We start from the raw sequence: 27,863 nt of genomic DNA on the forward strand, positions 1-27,863 counted from the left end.
CTATGCAGTAGGAATACAGGGTGCAATAACAGTGGATTTATTTTTCCAAATAAACAGTCATTCGAATTCTAAAATTAAGATTCATATTAGTCGGGGGTACAACAAGGTATTAGGGATGGGAGGCTCTTGCTGTGGGATCAGTTAGTTACTCTATTGTTCTTTTTGTCAATTCAAAACACTGCCCCCTTGTTACCGTTTTAATACAATATACAGAATATATATATATATATATACATACAAATACAAGAGTCCTCTGCACTCAACCCATTATCAATAATAATAGGACTGGCCAGATATGGGATGACTTTGACGTAGTTGGCCAGCTTAAATATATTGCAATATATGGACAAACAATCCCTGTTTTGTTTAAAGGGTAAGGCATTTTTCAGTAGCAGTATGCACAAAATGTCTCTGTCTTAAATATATTGATAATGGGTTGAGTGCAGAGGACTCTTGTATTTCTCTATATATATACTGTATATATATATATATATATATATATATATATATATATATATATATATATATATATTTATATATATATATATATAGATATATACACAAAATGAAAAGTGATGGCACTCACAGGATTTTAAGCAAAATACAGACAAAAGGTGTCAAAAAAAGAAAAAAGGTTTATTCATATACATGAATAAACTTTTTTTTTACACCTTTTGTCTGTATTTTGCTTAAAATCCTGTGAGTACCATCACTTTTCATTTTGTATTTATTCCTTCTGCATGGGCACCCAGGTCTCAATTACATTCGGGGTGTGCGGCTCACACACACCGCTTTCTATATATATGTATATATATACTATATATATATAAAACCATATAATTGGATGTATCATTCAAATATATATTGCAGCTCCAGGATCACAAATTCTTTAATCTAGCTCTGCTGTGAACTCTGGGTCATCTTGAAGGTGTAGTATAGAAGGCTACACTCAGTTCCTATAGGGCAGAGACTAAGTGGAACTAAAGGGAGTGGGATGTAAATATACCCTAATAACTAAATCTGATTAAACACAGTGGGTCCAGTTTAATAAATTTACAATATGATAATTTTCCCAGGATGAAACAGGACAGGGGGAGAACCTTCAGACATTTTGATCCAGTTCTTTGGACTTGAGCATCTACCACATATGTCAGATCTCTCATTTGGATTAACTGGAAGAACTCTATAATATATTATTTATTTATTTTTTACTTTTATTTTTTAATAGGAACATATGTTCCTTGGTTCACCTGCTTGAGGGTAGTTCTTTCACCTGTTTCTACAATAAGACCTCTACCTTGGCACCATAGGTAGTTTACCTTGAATTAACCCTGATGGAGGAATGTAATAAAAATCGCAAAGAGAAAAACAATTTGCACAAATAAGAAGAAATATTTGTAACATTCTTCCTTAAACTGATATTGCATTGAAATTTTAATTGCACATTTTGAATCTTAATAGCACATTGCGTATTTCATATAGAAATGTTTGAAGGTGTTGTAATATTTAGGAACAAACATACATTTTTCAGTTAGAATTTTTTTTGCATTCTTTGCACATTGGCGCAAACTATAACATTCGAAACCTTCTTCCACTGTCAGATGAGGTTGTTAAACAGTTTTCGGGGTGCTATATTAAATTCACAAGTCTGTTACTGACTTCTTGCTTTTACTGTTTTTTCTTGTACGCAGCTAATAAAATGTGTAGGGCTCTATTTGGCTCCCCAGGAGGAATCTTCCTCATCCTCTTTTGTGCTGATGTGCACTGGTGGATCTCTGTATACACTGTTGTTTTGTTGAATGTTTCTTTATCCCAACCAGCATTTGTGGCTAACGAAAGGGCACATTAGTAAGTCTGTTAATGGACCGAAGTTTGTATTCTACAGCAGCACTTCCATCCTTGTCTTCCAGTTAGGGAAAATAAGGTGATTTAGTATCTTGTTATTCTCAGCGCTAAACTTTTAAGGTCCCCCCTATCTAACCTATAAACGTAAGTCATGAAGTATGGAGATCTTTTATTCCAGAACCCCATGCCTTTCACCTTTATTGTGACATGCTGGGGAGCTCATTAAAATTCTTAAAATGAGGGACAGTAACTGACATGCCTTCACTTTGGTGTGTGTGGGCCTGACATTAGTCAGGCAGTAACTAGTGAGCATTTTGTGTTCCTCTGCAGTACTTCCATAACTAGTTTCTTGTTGGTGGAGACAGCTATGTATTTCACTGATTATCTTATAAATTTATGTGATTCTAGGGACAACCCTTTCCACTTTCCTCACACTCTGATATTCCTCCTCCTATCCTGACAACATAAGAGGGTTAATTATTCCTAATATAATAAGCAATTAATAATCTGCTGCATATACACTTTAGAGAACTTCACATTGCATTCAGAGTTAGTCAATCATAGGCAATCATTGGCGGAGGGTGATTTTTTTGTTTGGGGAGGCTAAAGGAAGCCACACACATGTGCTGGCTCAAAGCTAATTTCTAATGCTGAGAGTTGAAAAGAATAAACTGATGGGACTTTGAAGCATGGAGCCCTAGGTATATTACCCTAAATTAATTTATTTGTGTGGTTTTAGTAGTTTAGCAACAATGTTATCTCCACCAAAATATACATTACAGAAATGGGTAATGGCATCAGCATCACATTATACATTGTGGGTAGTGGATGCTGCACCCCTAACACATTTTAGTGAGAAGCAGTGAGCACTGGAACTGTACATACTTTATATTATAAAATGAGAAAATCAGTGGGTACTGCCCATGTGTGGTCTAAGATTAAACATAGACCAATGTTCTCTGAGGCCTAGGTAGCACCCTAAAAGCCCAAGATAAAGCACAGTGTTTACAACAGTCCCTTTGGCATTTCCTAGAATATCCAGATTGTTACTCCAGCCTTGGCAATGTTAATTATGGAAGCAGTTGATAGTGACACCCAAAGTAGATTTTATACAGAGAAGCAGTGAATACAGGCAACACAAGCATATTATACAGTAAAAGTGGATACTGGCAACCCATGCACATTCAGTGATTAACAGCACTGCACAGTACAGTGCTATTACAATAAAATTAAAGTACAGGCTACCAACGTGGGCACTGCAAGGCATGAATTCATGGTGCAACAATTATACTTTTTACTTTTCTTTTTAGGCAGGTTTGGGGAGGCTTAGCCTCCCCAAGCCTTATTGAAAATCTGCCCATAATGCAATGGCTCGCAAGTGCAATGTCAGAAGAGGGGGGGGGTTGTGGCTATTGCAAAGTAAAATCTATTGTACTGACACACTAACATTTCCATTGCTTCAGAAATAATGGCAGAGCTTGTTAACTAAATTGAGGTTACTTTTATTATTACACATACTGTATATATGTTGTTGCCCATTATCCCATGCATACTACATATGTTGTTTCTCACAGTTAAGTGAAGTATAGCACAGGAATTATAACCACATTGTGCCAAAACTGATTCCAATTTACTTTTCCTCCAATAGAGTGCCATTATGTGGAATAGCATCAAAAACTGCGTAATGGGTGAGCTGTTAAGTGAATTTTTAGCATTACCAGCAAAGGAGTCCATTGCGGAGAAGAATGTTATTAGTGTTAAATAAATTAGAATAAATATAAAAAGAAAATAATTGATTGCTGATATTAATTTGTTGTTATAACTTAATATTACCCTAAGAAATCAATAATAATTACTTTATTAACACAAGATATTGGTTTTAAGCAAATCATTAGCGTCTTTTGCAGTGGTGCCAAAACATCTGCAAGTTTTATAGCAGATTATAAAATTGACCTTGAAGGGGCTTTAAAAAAAGGCTACAACATGCTTAAAAATAATACAAAAGTTTGCTAAAATTAATCAGTTAAAAATGCATATGCAATGGCTATTGCAAGATAAACTTGGCACATCACACTTTAGTTAATGTGGAAGTCACAATTATATTGTTGCCAAACATTTTGCAGCATTAGGGTCAGGACACACAGGTAGATTCGGGGAGATTAGTCGCCCGACGAAATATCTTCTCATCTTCGGGGTGACTAATCTTCTAAGTTTCCTTGGGCGACTTCGGAAAACGAATCACTCCGAGTGCCTTTTTGTTTTTGAAAAGAATAACTTAGACAGGTAAAAGTATAATAGATGTTAAAAGAATGCCAGGAGCCTCCTTAGAGTTCTGTCTGTAATTTGTGATGTTTTTTCCAGTAGAAGCCAGAACTCTGTATTGTGTTATTTGCAATATTTAAAGTAACCAAGAACAGATTCACAATACAGAGTGCTGGTTTCTACTGGGAAAAACATCACAAATTAAATTTAAGAAAGGTTAAACTAGAAATTTTTCACTTCAGTATCCAGTAAGCATACACACACACTGACCCCCATGTATTACATCCCTGGTAATATACAAAACAAAGTGCAAAAGAGGCATCAAAGGAAATTTGTCTTAATCCTACAAAATTGACCAAAAAGGATATTGTGTAACCATTGGGTTGGATGCATACAATTACATGCTCTACCGACCATCACCCCAAGGATTACACAATATTCATTAAGGCCAGTTTGTAGGATTTAGAAAAATTGCTCAGAAGAAACTTCAAATGGGAATCTCAACCACATAATCTCTACCTTAAACGCTCAGTTGGTAGACAATAACGGATACATTTAAGACAAACTGCATCAGAACTTATTACTAGAAGAACAGGGATGACATGTTCAGACAAAGTAATGATATATTATGGAACCTAACAATACAAAGATTCAAATATATAAATGTATAACTATACAATTATTTCAACTTATTGAAATTATGTCTCACCTAGGCTCCTCAAACTAAAGTAAAAAGTAAGAACAATATTAATATCATTACAAATTCTATAGCACATGAAACATTAAATCTTACTTCTAAATTATGTATATAATGATCTTAGGTTTTATACAACTCTATGAATCCACATCTATTATGAGACCTTGAGGTGGTTTGAAGCTCATACAAACATTTACCTGCATTCTCATTGTACCAGGGCCTTGATTATAACTCCCTTAATTTTGAACTGTTTGGAGACACAAAGAGTCAAACCTTTTTTTTTTAATATTCCACAAATGTTTTTTGATTTATTCATATAGTTGTTGGTATTACAAATGTATTGAAACTCATATTATATGCAATAAATAATATTTTCACTGTATCAATTAGAGGGTTATTTATTAAAGTCAAAATGCTAAACTCGAGTTTTTTTTACTATAAAACTTTTAGTGGAAAAAACCACAAATTTTTCGAGATTTACGATACTGCAAAAAATCAGAATCTGAAAATTCGCTATCTCAGACCTGTCGAGGTTTTATATAAGTTAATGGGAGAAGACCCTATCCTTTGAAAGTTTCTTTGGTCTGTACTGAAATTAGCCCGAGAATCTGACTATTTCTGGGCTTTTCGGGCAAAAATTTGCACTTTTCGGGAAAACGCCCAAAAAAAACATACGATTCAGGGAAAACCTAAAAAAAATGGACAATGTGGGGTTTCACTCGATTTTATCGAGTTTTCACCTGATCCAATTAAATTGTGATTTTTTTTTTAATAATAACTAAGGTCAAATTATGAATTCTAATTTGGTCAGACTTTTTTATTTGAAAAACATCTGAAAAATTTGTATTTCGATAAATAACCCTCTTAATGCACTGCAGAATATAATATTTTGCCCTGTTGCTTGTGATTAGGGATGAGTGAACTGTTTTGGCTAATACAGTTTGACAGCAGAATTTGTTGTTTCACGAGTGGCAACAATTTCTGTCAACCCACACTAGGCTTACATGGTTGCGCTGACAATAACGCAGAAGTCATTATCAATCAATGGAATCTGAGACCTTCGCAGGCCCCCCTTTACTGCCTAAGGAGCTGGTATAAAAAGTTTTCTTAGCCAAATTATGGCTTTACACAGAGCAGGAAAGGAACCTCTCTATGTCTCTTTTATTTAGTGTTTTCTATATCATTTGAATGGTAGTTTTTTTTATTTATTTTTTTTAATATATAATTTGTGGTCTTTCTGGTAAGTGAACCTAAAACTGTACCTGTTGTTAGGACTTCCCAATGTTTGTATAAATGTTATTTTAGCTTGGTAGGGGAGTATACATAGTTATAAAATGTACACTGATATTTTCTGAGGTATTACCTGTGTTAATCTCTATATGTACCATTTGTAGACCTTTGCTTTTTAACTCGACTACATTTTGCTCTGAAGTTGTAATTATCTCTGTTGAATAACCCCTGACGTTAAACCACATATAATCCCCATTTAAGTTTCCTTTGAACAAATTGTCTAAATACTACTAAATTGACCTTAAGGAAAATAACCATTGGGGATGATAGTTTCAAGAGGGCAGCACATAATTGCATGCATTCACCTTCTTTGGTTACACAATATTCCTTTTGATCGGCTTTGTGAGATTAAGAAAACTTGCTCAAAGGAAACAGTACACAAACTCTATATGGGGATTAAATCTCATTTGGTTCAAAGCCAAGGGTGTTAAACAGGGATCAAAACAACTTCAAAATAAAAAGATGAAAATAATTTAAACATGAACACATATATTATATGAAATGAGTAATTAAATAAAGTATTAGTGTACCAGTTTGCTTTAATGGTATATATTTTAGGCTACCAACTGACCCTATGGGGTCTGTGGTTGTAGAGATTTTGATGCTGAGACACCTTTCTTTCAAGGTTTCTTTAGTATTTAACCAGAGTCCTGGGACACCCTAATATGTTCTCCACCAATAAAAGTGAAAGAGTTTTTCAATTAAAGTTAATTTCCTCCAATAAGTCTTTACTACTTATTACATATATTGGAAATAATATAAGTTATACCAAGAGGAAACGGAACCTTCCAAGCCTGGTGATTTAATGGATGTATAGTAAGTATCAACCCAAGCCCCTAAGCCTCTAGATACATAAGGACAATAAGGGGTAGATATTAAAAATTGCCTGCCTGTGAAGTAATAACTTACAAACCTGGGCCAAAATATATACCATGGGACCACCAAAAAACCTTGTACTTTAGGCCCACTATTTTTACTCCTCTCCTCACACAATCTTTATTCTACTAGTCTCTTTTCTTTACCTACTACAGTATAATCTATACTTATCTCTGTTTCTGTTCTTTGTTCCCATACAGGGAAGCTACAATGAAATAAACCAAATGTTTAGGATAGCAAGGGTACATTGACACCATGGCCCACCAGGAGTCTTCCTGCTATACTGGTGGGTCAGTCCAACATTGGATATCAGTCTTCGAGTTAATGTCAGAAGCAATCACACCATCACCCTCAGGTATCTTATAATTCATTATGTTCACATGGCTCCTCCCCTTCTGTCCATATAAAGAGAGCACAGGGAAATCTCAGACGTCCCACAACACTAACTAAGAACCATAAAAGTGCTGGGACTGACTGAGAAGTAAGAAAGCAGAAGTGCACAAACAAACCCAATCTATTCTCCGAGAAGAAGCTCCAGGAAATCAGCAGAAGATGTTTCCTCTCAGCCTCCTACAGACCTCACACTCCTCTTTGTGTCCCTGCAGCCAGCCTACACTTCCACTCTTCCACCAGCTGGAAGGTGACAATCTAAGCATGAGGAATGACATGGAGAGAAGAATGCAGTGTGTGAATGAGGCTTGTCAGCTCTTCTTTCAGGACATGGATATGAGAAGAATAACAGGCCAGAGCCAACAGCCCAAAGCCCCAGAAACTGAGGGGACCTCTTCCAACTCAGGTAAAGATGGGAAGGATCACTTTGAGCTGACACTGGATGTGAGTGACTTTTCTCCTCATGAACTAATGGTGAAAACGCAGGGCAGGAGAGTGATTGTGACAGGAAAACATGAGAGGAAAAATGACACTGAGGGTGGGAGCTGCTTCCATGAATACAGAGAGTGGAAGAGAAGTGCTGATCTGCCAGAAGGTGTGAATCCTGAGAAAATTGTTTGCTCTTTATCCAAGGACGGGCACCTGCATATTAAAGCTCCCTGGCTGACACTGACACCTGCCCGACAGATATCCATTCCTATTAGCATGGCACCAAGAGCTGGGCCGGAAATCCCACCCAATGCACAGAATATAAATGTAAATGGACTTCATTCTTCTTGATAAGATCACAACTTTTTGACAAAATTTGCTTAAATAATTTCCTTTATATTATATATAATTGTTTGTACAATGATAGTGTGTAAAACATGTCAGATTTTAGTGGTATAACATTAATACTACTTTTCCCTTAACAAATGTAGTTATATTTTGGACTTTTTAACCGCTTTTCCTATTTAAATTATAATTCCGTATTCCTTTAAAATATGCATACCTTTAAAAATGCCTTTATTAGAAACTTAGGCACATTGAAACAATACTTTTGACATACTAAGTCCTTAATCAAGCCGTTGGTAGTGTTATGGTTAAAATTGTATAGTAGGCATGACTCAGTATAGACAGAGTTCATCCGCAGATTCATGCCCCCTTCAGTAGTCAGTACTGTTCTGTGGGGCCTTATTGAGAGGTGTTTAAGGTTTCTGCCAACCTGCGTACGGTTCCGACGCTACAGTTTTTTCTGTTTCTTGTATATCTATATCAGTTGTGTGAAAGGGTATATAACCCCCACCATGTGTGTTTGTTCTGTATTCTGACTCTTTGGAATACAAAATCTATGCAGCTTGTGTCAATAAACGTTTGTGTTCTACCTTTAGTGGCCTCCAGTTCCTATGTACACTCACGACAGTAGGGTTAATCTCTTGATTTGCTTTCATGTCACCGACAAAAATAACTGCATCTGTATTTTTAGAACCTAGTTAATCTCACAAAGTCAATTTATCTGCTATCAAGGTCTTGAGTCAAAATTCGAACTTCTTCTTTGCTCTCTTGCTTGATCCAAGTAGTTGTGGAGATCGCTAACACATGTAATGATATCAGCATTCACAGTGACAGAGTAAAATGCATGACAAATGGGTCAGATGGATTACACGTTGTTCTTTTGCTCCATTAGTAGAAGAGGCCCACGGTGTCACCAGTTCTATGCCTTGTCAACCTGATGCTTTGAACCCTCCTTATAGCAGTTCCATCTCTATGCTTACATTTATAGGCACAATTACACTGCACTAGTACGCTGTAACAGGGAGTTACTTGGTTTGGACCACCGGGCTCCTGCCACATACAGCACTACCCTAGGTTTTCCATTTTCTATCTTGAATTCTATATATGCGTGTGTAGAATGGATTCAGTGACATAGGGGGGCAAAGTCACTAAAGGGAAAATTTTCACCTCTGAAGGGTTCGCCACACTTTGTGCAAATTCTCTACCACTACGCTAGTTCATTAAAATGCTACATCTCAGTGAACGAACGCGGCCATATTACACTAGCATACTTTTGTCAGTGAACGTCATTTTGCCACAAAAACTGTAACAGTTTTTCACTAACGCACATTTCTTGGCGGGAAAATTCAAACGTAGTTATGCTAACGTCCAATTTAAGATAAAGGGTATATAAAGGGCAGCTGGAGAGCTGACTTTGTGATGCTGCTGAACTTGTTGGAAGACTTGACTTTTAGCAGATTTCTTTAAATGTCCAAGCAAACAGAGGAGGACACAGATCCTCTACTCTCCAAACTCATCACGATCCTGCTGCACGGTTCACAAGATCTTGCTCAAAAATGTTTTTTTCTTCGGCTGTTAATCCTACTTCTGACCCTGGTGAGGGTACAAGTTCAGCAGCACCTCCTTCTCCTCCAGTACCCCTTACAGATAATCTTCTAGTATTTTCTGAAAACGCCCATATGGCTGTTTCCTTTTCTTTTACAGAAAACACTGTATTAGTACATAATGTTGTCAAACACTGGGCCAAACTGTTTGGAAAGGAATCCCAGTGCACCTCCATGGCTTGCAAAACAGTCTTATGGACTGAAATACCATCTGCGGTGAATGCTGTGGGTTTTCAAAATAGAGGTAGTTCAACTATAGATCTCGTACACCCTTAGTAAATTAAAGTAACGACATCTGGTGCACGAAGGTAGAGGATCGGCCGCCTCACAAACAGTCCAGCAGAAAGAATCCCAAGGCACACAGGATAATTGCAAGCAAGCTGCCTTGCGTGTTTATTGCGAAGTGCAATGTTTCGGGGTCACGCCCCTTTCTCAAGCACACTTTTTACAAAAATATTTCAAAAGCTTGTTTGTTCTCTTTTAACATTGCTCCTGTTCTATGTTTTTTTAAAATTCAGAATAAACCCCTTGATTTTTAAGCATCACATATTTCTGAAAATGTCTGTCCCTTATCATATTCTCAGAGATCCTGAAAAGCATTGTTTTGCTGCTATGGTACATGTACCATAGCAACCACATTAAAAAGGTTTTGAAAAGTAGTTTGTTGCTATGGTACATGATCGAATCCCAGCTTAATCTCTTGCCAGGCTTGATTAAAGCTGGCCATAGACGTGCAGATTTGATCGTACAATTTTTGCGCCGTGTGTGGAGTGTCCCGACATTTTTCGTGCCATGGCGAACAGTCATTCAGTCGATCGGACAGGATGGAAAATTTTGCCGATCGGTGGGAGGCTGTCACCAGCTTTTGTTGGACATAACTTTCGTATGATTGGTGTCAGGGCAGAACATCGTCTGATCTGTTCTTTTACTACTTTATTTAATCTGAAAGGTTAGTGACAGGTCGGGAGATTGGGACGTCCAATCGTTTGTTCGATATGGCAGGTATAGCTGCACGTCTATGGCCAGCTTATGAGTTGGGAAGGACAGATAATTGGCAGGATATATATAAGCATTCAGCTAAACAACATCAATTAGTGACTAATTGGCCTTACAACATTAACCCTTGCCAAACCTGAACTAGTTTGACGCCTGCGTCGAATCAATTGACTCCTGAGTCTAGGCACGCACGGCAAGTCATTCAATACCTGCTTTGATACATGGGCCAATTGTGTAGGTCCAGCACAAGCGGGCCCACAAAAGGCACATAATGTAGAGTTCCTACTGGGGGCTACAGCTTTAAATAATGTTTCCTATCTTTTTAAAGAGGAGTGGTCATTGATGCATTCAAAGTTTAATGGATGTTTGAGATATAATAGGTTTATTAGTGTGCTTCGTAGAACTAATATATGTTTGTCCTGTTGCAAGCAATTCAACAGTCCCCTATCGTTTGTTATTCCCACATGAGTGTGTTGGTTGCAGCCAGAAAAATAAATTTTAGGTTGAGAAATAAATCGATAAATATCCAAAAAATAAAAAGATAATTTGTTGTACGTAGTTATTAAACATCTACTAATCTGGAGGTTAAATAATACTGTCACCAGTTAAGAGAAATACACTATTTACTAATTGAAAATATGGTGGGGTTCCAGAAGAGAGTAATGGACAAGTTAATAAATGAATCTAATTTAGGCTGGCTCAATAATATATCGGCTGACCTTTTTACCAATCAGATGTTCTCTGGTGTTTAGATCTGGCCTGATCACTATAATGTAGCATTTAGGTGCAAAAATGCAACCTACAAGGCCAGCGGTAGAAGCCAGGATGGCAAATATTTCAACAGCCACCGTGTATTTCCCTTTGGTGCTCAGATATGCAGGAATAAAAGAAACCCATACACTGAAGAAAACCAACATACTGAAAGTTATATATGTCGCTTCATTGAAACTGTCAGGCAATTTCCTTGCTAGAAATGCCACGACAAAGCTTAAAGCAGCCAAAAGTCCAACATATCCCATCATGAAGTAGAAAGCAATTTCTGACCCCTCGTTACACTTAAGAGTCATTTTCTCATAATTCTCACTTGTATCATAGTCTGGAAATGGCGGTGAGCAGAGAAACCATAAAAGGCAGATCACTGCTTCTCCAACTGCCCCCAGGCTCACCAGATAAGTGGATACTCTGGATCCTACCCATTTTCTTGCATGGCTCCCAGGTTTGGTAGTATTGAATGCAATAACAACAGTAATGGTTTTAGACAGTATTGATGAAACAGCAATTGCAAAAATAATTCCGAAGGCTGCTTGTCGGAAGAAGCATGTCGTGGCCTCTGGACGTCCGATAAATAACAAGGAGCACAGGGAGCACATTGAGAGAGAAAGAAGCAAAATGTAACTTAATTCCCTGTTATTGGCTTTTACTATGGCCGTCTCACTGTGTTTCAGGAAAATCCCCAGCACTCCCAGTGGGACAACAGACAGGCAAATAGCAATGACTGACCAAGCTATGCCCAGAGCATCCTCATATGAAAGGAAATCTATGGTTTTGGAGATGCAAATAGTTCTGTTTTCATTAGACCATTGATCTTCAACGCACTTGATGCAGTTTTCCATATCTAGCAAGAAACAGTGTCTGATAAGCATATTACACATAATGCAAATACACAGAATTACAGTGACTGAGTAACAATAGAAAATATATCCTATACCAGGGGATAGGAGCCAAAATGCTGTTTGTAGTGGGTGTTTGATACAGTGAAATTCCTGCCCACAAGAGAAAATAGTTAATAAAACAAGATGCTTAATATATTCTTATGCAAATAATGAACTGCTATGCTGATATAAATCATTCTACTAGAGTGACTTAAACAGAAACAAGTGTCACTACAAAAACTCATACAAGTATTCATTAAAGAATGAAAACTATTTCAATTTTTCACCCCTTTGTGCTCTGGCACTTTATTCCAGGGTCCTTCTAAATATTGGTATTCACCTATATCAAGAATAATTTGGAGCTTTCTGGATAACAGATTTCCAGATAACAGATCTCATACCTATACAGTCAAACAATATGGCTACCTTCATTCAAATATTTAAATACAAAGGAACATTCTTCAAATTACTGTATATGACCACATACTGTACATATTTATTTAAAGGATCAGTAACATCAATTTTAAATCGCTAAGTCTTTATTAAGAAATAACTCCGCTTGCGCTCCTCGTCAGAAAAGGCGACACGGCGACGATCCATCATGCGACGCTCGATTTCTCCTCCCTGACTATCTCCTATAAGGAAAGCAGGGAGGAGAAATCGTGCGCCGCATGATGGATTGTTGATTGACTTTTCTGAAGAGAACAGCAAGCAGAGTTTCAATAAGTTATTTCTTAATAAAGACCTAGCGATTTAAAAGTTTAATATGTCTTTGTGGTTTTTTTTTGTTCTACACTAACGAATTTTTTTTTAAAAAAAAAATTGATGTTGCTGGTCCTTTAAGGGACACTGAATAGAACTGGAGCCGTTTTGAAACTACCATTTGCTTCTGTAGTGGATTGTGCTTTATGTATGATGCGGGCTGTTCAAAAACCATAATTACTAAGCATAATATAAAGCAAGGAGCTTAGCATAAACAAAATAACAGCACTGACATAATTACCCCTACAGAGGACCCACCAGTGCTGTTGGATATCTCCCCTTCTGAGCAGCTGACACAGTCATAGCAACAGATGGGAGCTGATTTCCGAGCAGCTTTCCTGTACCCAGGGGGGCAACTCTCGCTGCACACGGACCGTGGCATCTGAGAATAAATTAGGTACATTAAGATTGTGCATCACATCCTGTGATAATATAGATTAATAATAAAGTCATAGGGACTCATTAAGGGGCGAATTTTCTCCAGTGACCTCTTCAACACACTCCACGTCACTTCACCAGGTGTAAATTCGTTACCATTACGCTAATTCACCAAAATGCAAAGTTTCGCCTCAGCAGCCAAAAGCTGCCGAATTTTCGCTAGTGTTACTTCGGCTGGGCGAGCATTTCACGGCGAATTTTCGCTACCATTGATTTCATCTAGCGAAACTTCGCCAACACTCTTACACTTAGGTTAATTTGAATAGGGTGGGTACCTAAAAGTCGCATGGAAGTCTTTATTAGTAATGTTGGTGCAAATGCTTGACATGGCCACTTTTTCAAACACACGTCCAACGAGCCATAATAAAGACAAAAGAGATTCTCTAATGCCCTAGACATGAGCCTGTCCTTGAACAAATGTGCCATGCCCCTCAAATCAGTTTTAATAAAAAAATTCACACATAAATCTTTAATTGAAGGCAATCCTGCTTTAAAAAAAGAAAAGTTGCCAGCGGTTTTTGCAACTTTAATGTGCATTTCCGCAATTCAGGATATGATGTCACAAGATTGAGGAAGATGTAGATTGGTTTTATCAGTTCGCATGGTCTGAGATGGCGAAGTAAACTCTGGCGAAAGAGGTAACGTTCAGTAAAATTTGCATCTTAGTGAATTTGTGGAGTAACGACCGTTTGTCAGAGCGAAAAGTCGTCTGATGATAGGGTGCATGCGAACGCTAGAGAGGGTCTGGTTCACTAGCGAATTGTCCTCGACGCCTGTTTTGGCGATGTCCCTGCGGATGAGATTTCTGGCGAATTGTCGCTAACATTGGCCACTTTGCTATTAAGTGAATTTCCCCCATAATATTAATGGATACTGGATACTACAAGGAATACTTAAAATAAGAGTCTATGTATTATAGAATTTCACAGCTTTTCCATTTATTAATTATGCCTTGTTTTGGGTATTCTCGCCTGAATTGAAAAGTAAAGCACTAGCTGCATCAGCGGCAGGGATTAAATTCAGTTTTCGATATTAGCTGTTATATATAATGAAGTCTGGGAAACGGTTTTTAGGTCGCATTCATTTGGACAAACATATGAAACATGTATATAAATTGTTGAACAGAAATATAAAATTTTGTAACCATAAATTCATTTTGTACCCACTATGATTGGATGTAAAATATATATAAGAATATGAAACAGTATCTTTTAACAGCAGTGTTGCTAATGAATAAGTTATATGGGAAAGTTGAATGAATTTTTTACTATTTTGTAACAATGTTGACTATATCAATTCAGATTAAAGAACAGAGCATAATGAGTTTACCTTTTACAGAACGAACCAGTATAAACATCATTTAGATATAAATTTATCATAGAATAATTATTTAAAATAAATGAACATTAAACTAATACTGTAACACTTCATATTAAAACATGGAAATATCTACGTGTAAAAAAACATCAGCAATGTAATTTTGCTCGGGTGCGAGCGAAGTAATGCTTTTAAACCGTTAAATATTTAAACATTTATGTATAGGTGGTATTTATTAACAAATTAATTGAAGTGCTGCACTATGGGGGGGAAGGTCACATGTGTGGGTATAAATAGATGATTTGATGGAAGTTTCTTTAGGTCTCCGATGAAGTATGTTTATACGAAACGCGTCAGACCATAAGCTGATGTAATTCTTCTTTTTAACGATGTATAAATAAAAGTGATTTTACTGAAAAACTAAAAACTAAAGCGACCGATTTGTGGCCCTGGAAGTGCGCTCCCGCACTTTTGGATTTGATACTAGTTGCATTAGTTACCTGGTTAAATGTTGGATTCCATACAATCTTGTTTTTGTTGATAATAAGCTGTTGCCCTTTGGGTGCAGAACAGAGAAAGCTGCCAACCTGAGTAGTGATAATAGACTCATTGGGAGCAATGACCCAGTTTATAATATCGTATTGTCCTGCAGGACTTCCATTCACAAAGTAAAATTCCTCACCAGATTTTGTTTGAAAATGGATGTTTCTCAGGTATTTGTTCAGCTGTCAAAAGAAATTGCAATTGGAAATTAATTAAACATCAATCTAAAGCGGATCTCTCCCCGAAATGCCCACATTGAGGTGGGCGATATTGGGCTAATCTGATCATGGGCCCTAGGGCCCAACGATTGGCTCATAATGCTGCTAATACGCATGGTCGGATCGTGGGACAGCATCTACGAACAGATTCGGCTGCGACCCAACGGGTTTCTTAACCCTGCCCAATCGACATCTGGCAGACTTGAGGAGGAATGGGCTTGCATAGACAGTAACCTATGTAAGTGTATACAAACATGACAGCTTAATCTCTCTTATCTCCCTTCTCCTACTACAGATTCCTCTGGGAAGTCTATGGGTGCAAGGTGCTGTAGTCTACTTTTTTGTTGTTGCTATGTGCTGATTTGATTGTTCCTGTCCAAACTGGCAGTTTATTATTTATGTATAGGGCCATAATCTCAGCCTCCCCAAAAATGTTAGGTCAGGGTTTCTTGAGACATCAAGGGGTAGATTGTCTTGACTTGAGACATTAAGGGGCAGATTCATCTTAGAACCTATTTGGAGTCAATTGGTGGACTTTGAAAAATCAAAGGTTTTTTTGGGAAAAACTTCTAATCGAATTCGATTGAATGCGCTATTCTTTCGATTCGTACGATTCAAATTCGGCCGAATAAGGACCTATTCGATCTAAAACGAACCTATTCGACCAAAAAAACCCTTTGACTTAATTTCGGTTGGTCTTTTTGAACTCTGAAGTTTTTTCAATTCGAAATTGGACCCTTGATAAATATGCCCTAAGGAGCATATTTATCAAGGGTCGAAATCAAGGGTCGAATTTCGAATTGAAAAGACCGAAATTCGAATTCAAAAAGACCAACCGAAATTAAGTTGAAGTTTTTTTTGGGTCAAATAGGTCAGTTTTTGATCAAATAGGTCCGTATTCGGCCTATTCGATCGAATCAAAGGAATTGCGAATTCGATCGAATTCAATTCAAAGTTTTTCCCAAAAAAACCTTTGATTTTTCAAAGTACACCAATTGAGTGCACATAGGTTCTAGGAGGTCCCCTATAGGCTAAAACAGCAATTCGGAAGGTTTTAGATGGCAAATGGTCAAAGTTTAATTTTTAAAGAGACAGTAGATGATAAATTCGATATTCTAATTTTGATTTTTTTTTAAAATTCAAATCGAATTTGGACTATTCCCTAGTTGAAGTACATAAAAAATAATTTCGAAATTCGTATTTTTTTCATTCAAAAATTCACCTCAATCTTTGATAAATCTGCTCCTAAGGGGTTTAAGGGGTTTAAGGTGGAATTTCGAAGTTATGTGATTTTTTTTTAACTTAATTTGAATGTACTCACAACTCGAACGGGAGGTTATTTATAAAAAAAAACCTTGAATCAATTCTATCAAATAGCAATAACCCAAAAATTCAACTTAAATTCGAATCAGATTTTCCTCCAAAAAAACTCGAATGTCAGGAAGGCAATTAACATCTTCAAATGGTACAATGGACCTCTGCCATTGACTTCTAAATGACAGGTGGCGAATAGTCGAATTTCCAGGGTCGAGAAGTGATAAATCTCACATTCGAATTCGAATTCGAGTTGGTGGGTTTAAATTTGAATTTGTAAGTTTTGACCCAAAAAAATTTGAAAATTTAACCATTTACCATTCGAACCTTAGTAAATCTGCCCCTAACTTTATTATGATGTAGCAAGTGCTATTCTGAGACAGCTGTCATGTGAAAAGGATAAAAATGACTGTATTCATTTGAATGTAAATATAGTCTATTAATTAAATTAAATGATACACATATCAAATAAACAATTTAAAAAAGTTGTACGACAGGTATGGGATACGTTATCCTGAAACTAGTTGTCCCGAAAGCGCCTAATTACATGACGGCTATCTTCCAAAGAATCCATTTTAATCATTTTTTTTTAAAAATGATTTTTCTTTTCTCTGTAATAATAAAATACAGGTATAGGATCCCTTATCCGGAAACCCGATATCCAGAAAGCTCCGAATTACAGAAAGGCTGTCTCCCATAGACTCCATTTTATCCAAATAATCCAATTTTTTTTAAATGATTTCCTTTTTCTCTGTAATAATAAAACAGTAGCTTGTACTTGATCCAAACTAAGATATAATTAATCCTTATTGGAAGCAAAACCAGCCTATTGGGTTTATTTAATGTTTACATGATTTTCTAGTAGACTTAAGGCATGAAGACCCAAATTACGGAAAGATCCATTATCTGGAAAACCCCAGGTCCCCATCATTCTGGATAACAGGTCCCATACCTGTAGTACATTTTACTTATTAATTCTTGTTGGAAGCAAAACAATGTTATTAGGTTTATTTAAAGTTTGAATGATTTTTCAGTAGACTGAAGGTTTGTATATACAAATTACAGAAATGCCCATTATCTGGAAAACCCCAGGTCCCAAGCATTCTGTATAACAGATCCCATACCTGTATCTGTTTTTGAATTAAAATGTAATAACTTTATTGGCTTGCTACAGGGCATACATTTACCATTGAAGGATGGAAAGTCTCTTTCAGATTTGCCATAAACACAGATTTATTATGCATGGAGGAAAACATGTCATGTAGTGCAGTAGCAAAGGCATATACAGCTCTATAGGCAGCGTAGGTTATTCTGAAGGAGTCGACATCATAAGCTAAATCAAATATTTTTAGAGTCTCTTTCCCAGTACAGTTACGTGCCAGACCAAATTTTTTCCTAAATTCTGTAGCATTTGCAGGCAAACACCACAATGCGTAGTTCCATGTTGCTGCAGTGAAATAATCATTGGGAAGTGTATATGGACTGACACTGTGAAGGAAGTCTTTCAGTCCTGGAATCTCTCCTTTATGTATTGAAAACAGGAGTGAACCATTTAATATACTCAAGAAGGAACTGAATATAGAGTCAGAAGCCACTGAAACTACCGTTGGTATAATGAAGACTTTCCCAGGCATCCTAAAGAGCTGTACAGAGTAAATAAACTGAAAGAAATTGACAGAGCTACAATAAACAATAACTACATTGGCAGTTGACTGTATCATGGTATTAATAACCCTTGTGTAGGTGCTTAAAAGTGTCAAAGTAATAATCTCAAAGTAAGCAACGCAGATTCCATTTTTTATAAGCTCCGTTCTGATTTCCTCACAGCTCTGCACATTGCGTTCATCATCCGTTGCAACAAGACCAACCCACGTCCAGCCAAACTGAAGACACAGTTGTACAAAAGCCTCATACTGAGTCTTATCGTTAGGTAGCATTCGAAAAAAGGATGGAAATAATAATTTGTCGTCTAAAACCGGATCTTGCGCTCCATAACTTATCTGTAACAAATGTAATTAATACAGCAGGCTCTTAATTAAGTCAGTGTTATAATATTCAGAACAACGATACTTATAGAGATCTGGTCATTGTTCTTTATCTGATCTGCACAATGTTTATATTGGTGTGAAATTAAGACTGCTCTTAAAGGAGAAGGAAAGTCGTTTAGTACTTGGGGGTGTCAAATGTTAGGCACCCCCAAGTGATTTTATTTACTTACCTGAAACCCTGGTCCGGTGCTCCTATCAGCAGAAAACTGCACCGGCCCGGGGGTTATACCAGCAAGTACCACGGAACACTCCTCTTCTTGCACTGCGCGGCTGCGCATTCGAGTGAAAAGACGAACTTTAACTAAAAAGTCGGCTTTTTCATTATACTGTGCATGCATCTGCCCCAGGGAATTTGAAGAAAAAAGAAGCTGGAAGAGAATCGATCCATGGCACTCGCTGGAATAACCCCGGGTCTGTGATAGGAGCACCGGCCCAGGTTTCAATTAAATAACTACAATCACTCAGAGGTGCCTAACATTTGGCACCCCCAAGTGCTAAACGACTTTCCTTCTCCATTAAAGAGATACTGACATCAGAAAATAACCTTTTTTATTATTTATCATAACCTTGTCTTTGAATGCTATTTATAATTTTGCCATAAAAGTATTTGTCTGATGCTTTTACATTACCTTTCTTACCCCCATGTTCCTCTATGAGGAGGCTGCCATATTTGTGTAACAGTAGTCTCTTAGTATTAGAAACTCTAACTGACAGGTTAAGAAGAGACAGTCAGGTTGGCAAAACATTCAGGTTTAGGAACTTCAAGTGAGAATTACTTACAAAAGCAGAACTATCAGCGAAAAACGATCAACATGACCTATAAGTAACGTTTAATGTAGATTAATATTTTGAAAAGAAATTTTTTAGTGTCAGTATCAGTACATCAAACATTCAAGTGTATTAGCCACACTATACCACACATTTAGTTCTAGCCACTCATCTAGACTACCAACTACCCTACCAGCAGTATACAAAGGGACATTTGAATTTGTAAGTTTTGACCCAAAAAAATTTGAAAATTCAACCATTTACCATTCGAACCTTAGTAAATCTGCCCCTAACTTTATTATGATGTAGCAAGTGCTATTCTGAGACAGCTGTCAAGTGAAAAGGATAAAAATGACTGTATTCATTTGAATGTAAATACAGTCTATTGATTAAATGAAATGATACACATATCAAATAAACAATTTTAAAAAGTTGTACTACAGGTATGGGATACGTTATCCTGAAACTAATTGTCCCGAAAGCTCCTAATTACATGACGGCTATCTTCCACAGACTCCATTTTAATCATTTTTTTAGGAACTTCAAGTGAGAATTACTTACAAAAGCAGAACTATCAGCGAAAAACGATCAACATGACCTATAGGTAACGTTAAGGGGCACATTTACTTAGGGTTGAATATCGAGGGTTAATTCACTTTAATCCGTTGATCGAACGATTTTCCTTCAATCAAAAAAAGCTAGGAAAGCCTATGGGGACCTTCCCCATATGCTAACATTGATGCTCGGTAGGTTTTAGGTGGCGAAGTAGGTGGTCAAAGTTTTTTTTAAAGAGACAGTACTTCGACTAACGAATGGTTGAATAGTCGAACGATTTTTAGTTTGAATCGTTCAATTCAAAGTCGAAGCCGTAGTCGAAGGTCAAAGTAGCCAATTCGATGGTTGAAGTAGCCGAAATTCGAAGTATTTTTTATTCTATTCCTTCACTCGAGCTAAGTAAATGTGCCCCTTAGTGTAGATTAATATTTTGAAAAGAAAATTTTTAGTGTCAGTATCAGTACATCAAACATTCAAGTGTATTAGCCACACTACCCCACACATTTAGTGCTAGCCACTCATCTAGACTACCAACTACCCTACCAGCAGTATACAAAGGGACATTATACCCTCTCTTCAACTTCTACTTTTTCTGTTATTTTAATCACAAAAATTCTAAAGCTTTTGTTATTTCTTGAGAGAAATGGGGATATTGAACCTATTCCTTGTTTGCTACTTGCGAGATAGAAAATTGGGTTGAGCCTTGTTGTGACTGTTTAGTAGAAGTCCATTATACAGGGGGATTATCTGTACTCTGGTAATCTAACCCTTTAACACAATTCATTAACCTTACAGAGCATTTCTTTTTTAGATGGGGTCAGTGACCTCCATTTAAAAGCCGGAAAGAGTCAGAAGAGGAAGGCAAATAATTAAAAAACTATAAAAAATAAATTCAAAAGTTGCCTAGAGTTAGCCATTTTATAACATACTAAACATACATACAGTTTGCAGGGGGCAAATAGTTCAATTTGAGTTTTTAAAGGGCCAGAGTATGATAAATCATGATATTCGAATTCGAATTAAAACTCAAATCAAGTTTGGATAATTCACAATTCAAATTTGAGAGTTTTGACCATAAAAAAAAGTGAAAATTCAAATACGAATTTTCCATTTGACCCTTAATAAATCTGCCCCCTAATGTTTTGTGTAATAGTAGCTGCTGCTCTAGGCATAAGTAAATGGCCATGATAAACAAGCACATGAAAGGGCCAGGCAACTGTATCCTGCTCCCCTTTCTTGTGACTCGTTTTCAGTAAATCAGTTACATTTATACTGATACATATGAACCTTTTTTAAATGCCCATAAATAGCCATACTGATGATTCCTGTTACAGCCAATGTACTTAAAAGTGTCATGCATTAGTTGATGTGACTCCCCTACAAGTGCTGCAGACCAGCCCTCCCCTGTGCCAGCAGTGCAGATACTGAAACCTCAAGCAACAATACTAAGTTAGAGGCATTTTTAAAACAAAAAACAAAGGCTACATTTGAAGGTCTTGGGAATACACTAAAGCCCAATTCATCTGTGCCAGCGTCCTTTTATTGAGATAGTATTTTTAGTAAAACTTTGAATAGCCTTCCGTTTGGATATCGTAGGGTATTGTTTCATTTGCATCATAATGTAAAGTATTGGAAAGGTAATTGCAGCACTCACTTGTGGGTACATGTAAACCCCTGTAAGCTGTGCCATGTCATAGGTTGCAGATGATGAAATATCACCAATGACCCCAGCGATGAGACCTTTGGCACTACATTGGTAACTTGGAATAGCATTCTGTTTCCGTGAGATTAATTTAAATGTTCCTTCCACCGATTTAGTTTCATAGGAACAGGAATCATATATCTCATACCCCAAGGTAATGTTGGGTAGAAGTTTGGGATTTTCATTAATTTCATTAACAGCATAAAACACAGCAAGGATATGTCTGTAGTATCGAAGAGACATTCTGAAAAATAGAAATTGTTAAATGACTGCCTATAAATAAAAAAAATTAGGCTTTGCATGTAAAAAAAAGTACTGCAATAGTATTTAATCAAAAAAATGCAGATTGTATTTTATTATTCTTCCTTATTTCCAAGTCATAGAGGAATCTTGGAATACTGTACAACAAATATACCTATGACTTAATGTACACAGTAGATGGTTAGCTACAAAAGGCAACAAACCTGAATACTTACATATTGCATATGACTATGAAGATTTTCATTCATCCAGGTCATGGTATATCTAATATAAGTAGTTAAAAAAAGACAACTGGACTTGCTGAGTAATTATTGAAGACGTTTGACTACTCATCTGAGCAACTTCTTCAGTTCAACAGTAACTACACCGAATCAACACCTCTGTGAATTTCAGATGTCACCTCTCTGAAGAGTTACAATGTGCCGTTGTGATTGGACTGGTGGAAGAGTCTATATGTCGAGAACTTCCCTTCCCAGGCATGGGAAATTCTCGGCATATAAACTCTTCCACTAATCCAATCACAACGGCACATTGTAACTCTTCAGAGAGGTGACATCTGAAATTCACAGAGGTGTTAATTGTGTGAAATTACTGTGATAGGATTACCAATGTGTCATGCAACTCCCAGAAACATGTGTTACTTGTGAGAGTTGAATGAATGGATGTGTGAAGTGTTCTGAAACCGCTGGGTACAGATGTTAGAACAGCATTGTATGTAGCAGACAGATGGTGGAACACCACCACACCATCCACTTTAACACCAACTGGGTGTCATTAGAACTCTGCACCACAGGGCGGAATGTGTGGCAACTGATACAGAGTCCAAGGACAAGGAGCATAAACATCTCAGAGGAGCTTTGAATGTGTGGGTTCCTTCCCAGACTGGGCCTTTGTCAAAACAGCAGCAACCAAGCCCAACAGGAACACCAAAACTAATAACTGCCCGGAGACACATCTAGTAGGTGAAACATAGTCATCCCATATGTAGCTGGCGTGTCGGAGAAAAGGATTTTCAACAAACACCACTGAGACAAAACTCTACATGGCAAGACTCAGCTGTCTTTCTACACCTGAAAGACAATGGACACTCCTTTGAAGATAGCAATGTCCAAAACTTGGATAAAGAAGGCCGCTGCTGTGAAAGAGGCGATTCATGTCAAGGTGGAGAAACCATCCCTGAACAGAGGCGGGGGCCTTCGACACCACCTGTCTGCTACATACAATGCTGTTCTAACATCTGTACCCCGGCGGTTTCAGAACACTTCACACATCCATTCATGCAACTCTCACAAATAATACCTGTTTCTAGGAGTTGCATGACACAATGGTAATCCTATCACAGTAACTAAACAGAATCAACACATTCTCCCAATGTAACGTTGGGTACTGAAAACTCATCATTGATCATGCGGAAAAAACAGTCAGGATCGCTGTGTCAAAGACCAATAAAAAGCTATATAAAGAATTGAACTAACTGACAGAACCTAGCAGGAATAACTATGAGTACAGCCACAAGAAGGAAAAAAAAAGAAAGACTAATCACCTCCATTTTTATACATATGCAGCTATTTGAATGAAATAATTTTTTTAATGAAATGCCACATCCTATGGGTAGATCGGGTGGACACATCAATTTTAACTTTTTGCAACATAATATTACTTTGTGAGGCTATATTGTAGCAGAAGTGTTACGGTCAATTATGTTTTGCCTATGGGGCAAATTCACTAAAGGGCACATTTTTGCCAGCGACTGCTTCTCAACAAAATGCAAAGTTGTGTTTCAGCAGCTGAAGGCTAGAGAATTTTCGCTAGTATTACTTTGACTGGGCGAGCATTTCACAGCAAATTTTCACTAGCATTAATTTCTGCCGAGCAAAACTTCACTAGCACTCTTGCGATTAGGTTAGTTTGAATAGGGCAGTACCAAAAGTTGCATGGATGTCTTTATTAGTAATGTTGGTGCAAATGCTTAAAGTAGCCACTTTTTTAAACATGCCCAATGAGCCATAATAAAGACAGGAGAGATCCTCTGGACATAAGCCCACCCTTTAACAAATGTGGCATGCCCCTCAAATTTGTTTTAAAAAATTCTTCACAAAATAAATATCTAATAGTTCGGACTACTGAAGGCAATTCCACTTTAAAAAAAGAAAAGTCGCCAGCGTTTTTTTTTACAACTTTAATGCATTTCCGGCATGCAGGATATGATGTCACTGACATAATATTGAGAAAGATGTAGCTTCATTCTATCAGTTCGCCTGGTCTGAGGTGGCGAAGTAAACTCTGGTGAAAGAAGAAACATTCAGTAAAATTTCCATATTAGTAAATTTGCGGAGTAATGACCGCTCACCAGAACAAAAAATCGCCTGGGGATAGGGTGTGAACGAACCCTAGCGACGGTGTCGTTCGCTAGCGAATTATCCTCTACACCTGTTAGTAAATTTCCGATGTCCCTGCGGATGAGATTTAGGGTGACTTGTCGCTAGCTTCGGCCACTTCACAATTTAGTGAATCTGCCCCTATGAGTCACAAGGAATGATTATAATATGTGATTATTATGTGTAACAATTTAGTGCATACATGGTTATTTTTTTCACAGCAAATCTGCCCTTTTTATGTGTTTGTTTTGCTTGTGTATTTGTTATTTCTCATGTCTTTTTTGTTGCGTCTCACACTGATCACGTGTCTGGGATGACATAGAGTTACTCTTCACTTACCTCACTGACCTTTCCCACCATATAGGGGCACATTTACTTAGTTCGAGTGAAGGAATAGAATAAAAAAAACTTCGAATTTCGAATGATTTTTTTGGCTACTTCGACCATCGAATTGGCTACTTCGACCTTCGACTACGACTTTGAATCGAACGATTCGAACTAAAAATCGTTCGACTATTCGACCATTCGATAATCGAAGTACTGTCTCTTTAAAAAAAACTTCGACCCCCTACTTCTCCATCTAAAACCTACCGAACCTCAATGGTAGCCTATGGGGAAGGTCCCCATAGGCTTTGTAAACTTTTTTTGGTACAAGAAAAATCATTAGATCGATGGATTTAAATCCTTCGAATCGAACGAATTGCTGTAAATCCTTCGACTTCGATATTCAAAGTCGAAGGATTTAACTTCGGCAGTCAAATATCGAGGGTTAATTAACCCTTGATATTCGACCCTATGTAAATCTGCCCCATAGTGTTTAAATGTGTAACTGTGATATTTTAGTGCATTTTAGTGATATTTTAGTGAAAAAGGCTGCTAAGGAAGCCAAAATGTCAGTCTCCCCAGAATAAAGAAGTATTGACCTTATATATATCAAAAGGTGTATCACAAGTCTGCCACTCTCTGTTAATTAGCATGGGATTTATAAGGGCACATTTATCAACTAGGATCAATTCTATTTCACTTTTTTTTAATTTCTCAAAAGCAAACAGCCAAATATAAAGAAGTGTATGCTTAAATAGGGATTGGGTAACGTTATCAAGATAATGTGTTTACCGATAGTAGTGCGCCGGACCCCTTTGAAGATTTTTTTGCAGGGGGACCGGCACACTCTAGTTAAGCCAATGGAAATAAACATATCGGCTTTTGCAGATATAATAATGTATGGATCATGTTCTGATACCATTGAAGGGTAGAATTTAGTGGGTTTTAATTATAAAGTTGATTTGTGCCAGACTGGATTTTTACATTGTATTTGAGGGCAGTGGCCAACGCGAAGATTATTTATGCGCGACGGCGGGTGACAAATCTCCCGAAATTGCCTCTCCATTGGAAATACTGTAACTGATAAATAACTGCTACATAAACAATTCTTATGTTCATTATATTCAATGTATGAAATAAAAAATAGAAACACATTTACTTTAGCCTCTAAAAGTCATAAAAAAAATAATAAGTCATTGTTCAACACTCAACATATTCTATACATTTCTGGAATTTGTCTTCTAAAAAAAATCTAATTTTTTGTGTTGTGTATTCAATTAAATTAACCTTAGCGCTATGTTTTAATCACATATTTCTTGCCCTTCATTTTCCTCCTTTTTCTAGAGACAAATACATTTTTAAATTATTTTGAGAATCACATACGAAACAGTATTTTCACTGTAGAATTGATCCAAAAAGGCCAAAATAGTGGCGTAATGCTTACCCATAGCAGGTGTTCGGAATAGGTTTTTGTCTAAAGGTATTTTTATTTGGAAAGGGAGAGTTAAACAATGGCATAACTGCACCCAGAACAATGTCACCGTCTCTGGCAGAGCTTTCTAATAATGTGCTGTTCAGTACACAAGTCTTGTTTGATTCCAAGGTGCTGTTCCCTTGAACACCAGGAATAGGGAAGAAAGCTGTAATTAATAATATTGATACAAAAATACATATTTCATATTGAATGTTTGGACTATTCATTGGCATCATAAAATATAAATAAAACATAAATTGTAACTGTTAAAGAAAATCTTTAAAGAAATCAAACTAGGTGTGATTTCTATCACTAAAGATATATAAGAATCATTCTGGATCCAATGCTTATTTTGTGTTGCAATGAAATGCAATATATATAGAGAATATATTATAATGATATATTTGTTGTTTCAAAAGTTGTAAACCTGTATAATAAAAATGCATGTAGATTTGTAATTTGTAGGCAAAACAGATAAAAAAAATGAAGTCTCAAAATGAATCTATCATCCCGGATGGAAATTGGCCCTTTCTCCAACACGGCACCATAAATAAAAGCATGAGATAATCCAGGGGGTTTTATATATTTCATAAATGGCAATACTATAATTTTTCAAATTCTCTGTAGACCCACTCCATATGAAATAACTAGCGTTAAAGATATAATGACAGGTTAGCCTTATCCTCCTTTTTACCCCGAGAGATGAGTATTAGCACATTAGACAGCAAGGGTCAGAAATGTCAGAGCTTTTGACAGCTGCTGCTCCAACACACAAAACACATAATAATACACAGAACATTTCTGTACCTGAATTATGAGTAATTATATATTCATATTTGAATATGAATATGAATTATATATTCATATGTGAAAAAAGGACTCATAGTACCCTGTTTTTCTTACTTTCTAGATCCTTTTTAGTTAATGACCCAATGTAAATGTTTTTTAAAATTCTTTTTATAAGGCAAAGAATTGTTTTGGGCTCTGTATACAGTGCTGCATTCATTTAGCAGTATGACATAAAGAGGGGAGACATGGAAGTGGGCATGTGTGTGTCATTCAGAATGATGAAGTTAGGGAACTCCAGGTGAAGCAAGGCACTAGGGAGACAGCGAAGATTTATTAATACTCATGGTTGGTACTTTGAAGTTATTGTGAGATTTTAGGCGGCCATGGTCATGTTTTAGCAAAATGAATTCATAAATAATCTTACCACCCAAATCTGTCATTTAAATTAATAGGAAGTGTATCATAAGTATTCCAACAATTTGAGCATTATTTCCCCTCCCCCCGCATAATTATGATTGTGTTTTTTGACCATGAAGGGAGGGGGGACATGATTGGAAACAAAATCATATTAAGTCACCATAATTAA

General features: G+C 36.8%; 2 protein-coding genes across 2 annotated transcripts in view; one reads left to right on the forward strand and one right to left on the reverse strand.

Moving 5' to 3' along the window:
* The first annotated feature begins 7,169 nt into the window (after nt 1-7,169).
* LOC108697977 (heat shock protein 30D-like) lies at nt 7,170-8,723 on the forward strand. The gene has a single exon (XM_018228436.2). The coding sequence runs from the start codon at nt 7,523-7,525 to the stop codon at nt 8,138-8,140; it is 618 nt and encodes a 205-aa protein (XP_018083925.1). The 5' UTR covers nt 7,170-7,522; the 3' UTR covers nt 8,141-8,723.
* Nucleotides 8,724-11,423: 2,700 nt separating this feature from the next.
* Nucleotides 11,424-27,863, reverse strand: part of LOC108697251 (vomeronasal type-2 receptor 26) — a 35,691-nt gene continuing 19,251 nt past the window's right edge. Inside the window, exons 29-34 of the mRNA XM_018227159.2 lie at nt 26,459-26,654; nt 22,004-22,295; nt 18,166-18,978; nt 15,404-15,628; nt 13,407-13,530; nt 11,424-12,349 (exon numbers count right to left, since the gene is read on the reverse strand). Coding sequence (XP_018082648.2) covers nt 11,424-12,349; nt 13,407-13,530; nt 15,404-15,628; nt 18,166-18,978; nt 22,004-22,295; nt 26,459-26,654 — 2,576 coding nt within the window. The remainder of the gene's footprint in view (nt 12,350-13,406; nt 13,531-15,403; nt 15,629-18,165; nt 18,979-22,003; nt 22,296-26,458; nt 26,655-27,863) is intronic.

The sequence above is a fragment of the Xenopus laevis genome, chromosome 7S (genome assembly GCF_017654675.1).
Source record: "Xenopus laevis strain J_2021 chromosome 7S, Xenopus_laevis_v10.1, whole genome shotgun sequence".
NCBI classification, from domain to species: Eukaryota; Metazoa; Chordata; class Amphibia; order Anura; family Pipidae; genus Xenopus; species Xenopus laevis.

Excerpts from the sequence above, each read along its gene's own strand:
- LOC108697977 (XM_018228436.2), top strand. The coding sequence starts at position 7,523 with ATGTTTCCTCTCAGCCTCCTACAGACCTCACACTCCTCTTTGTGTCCC.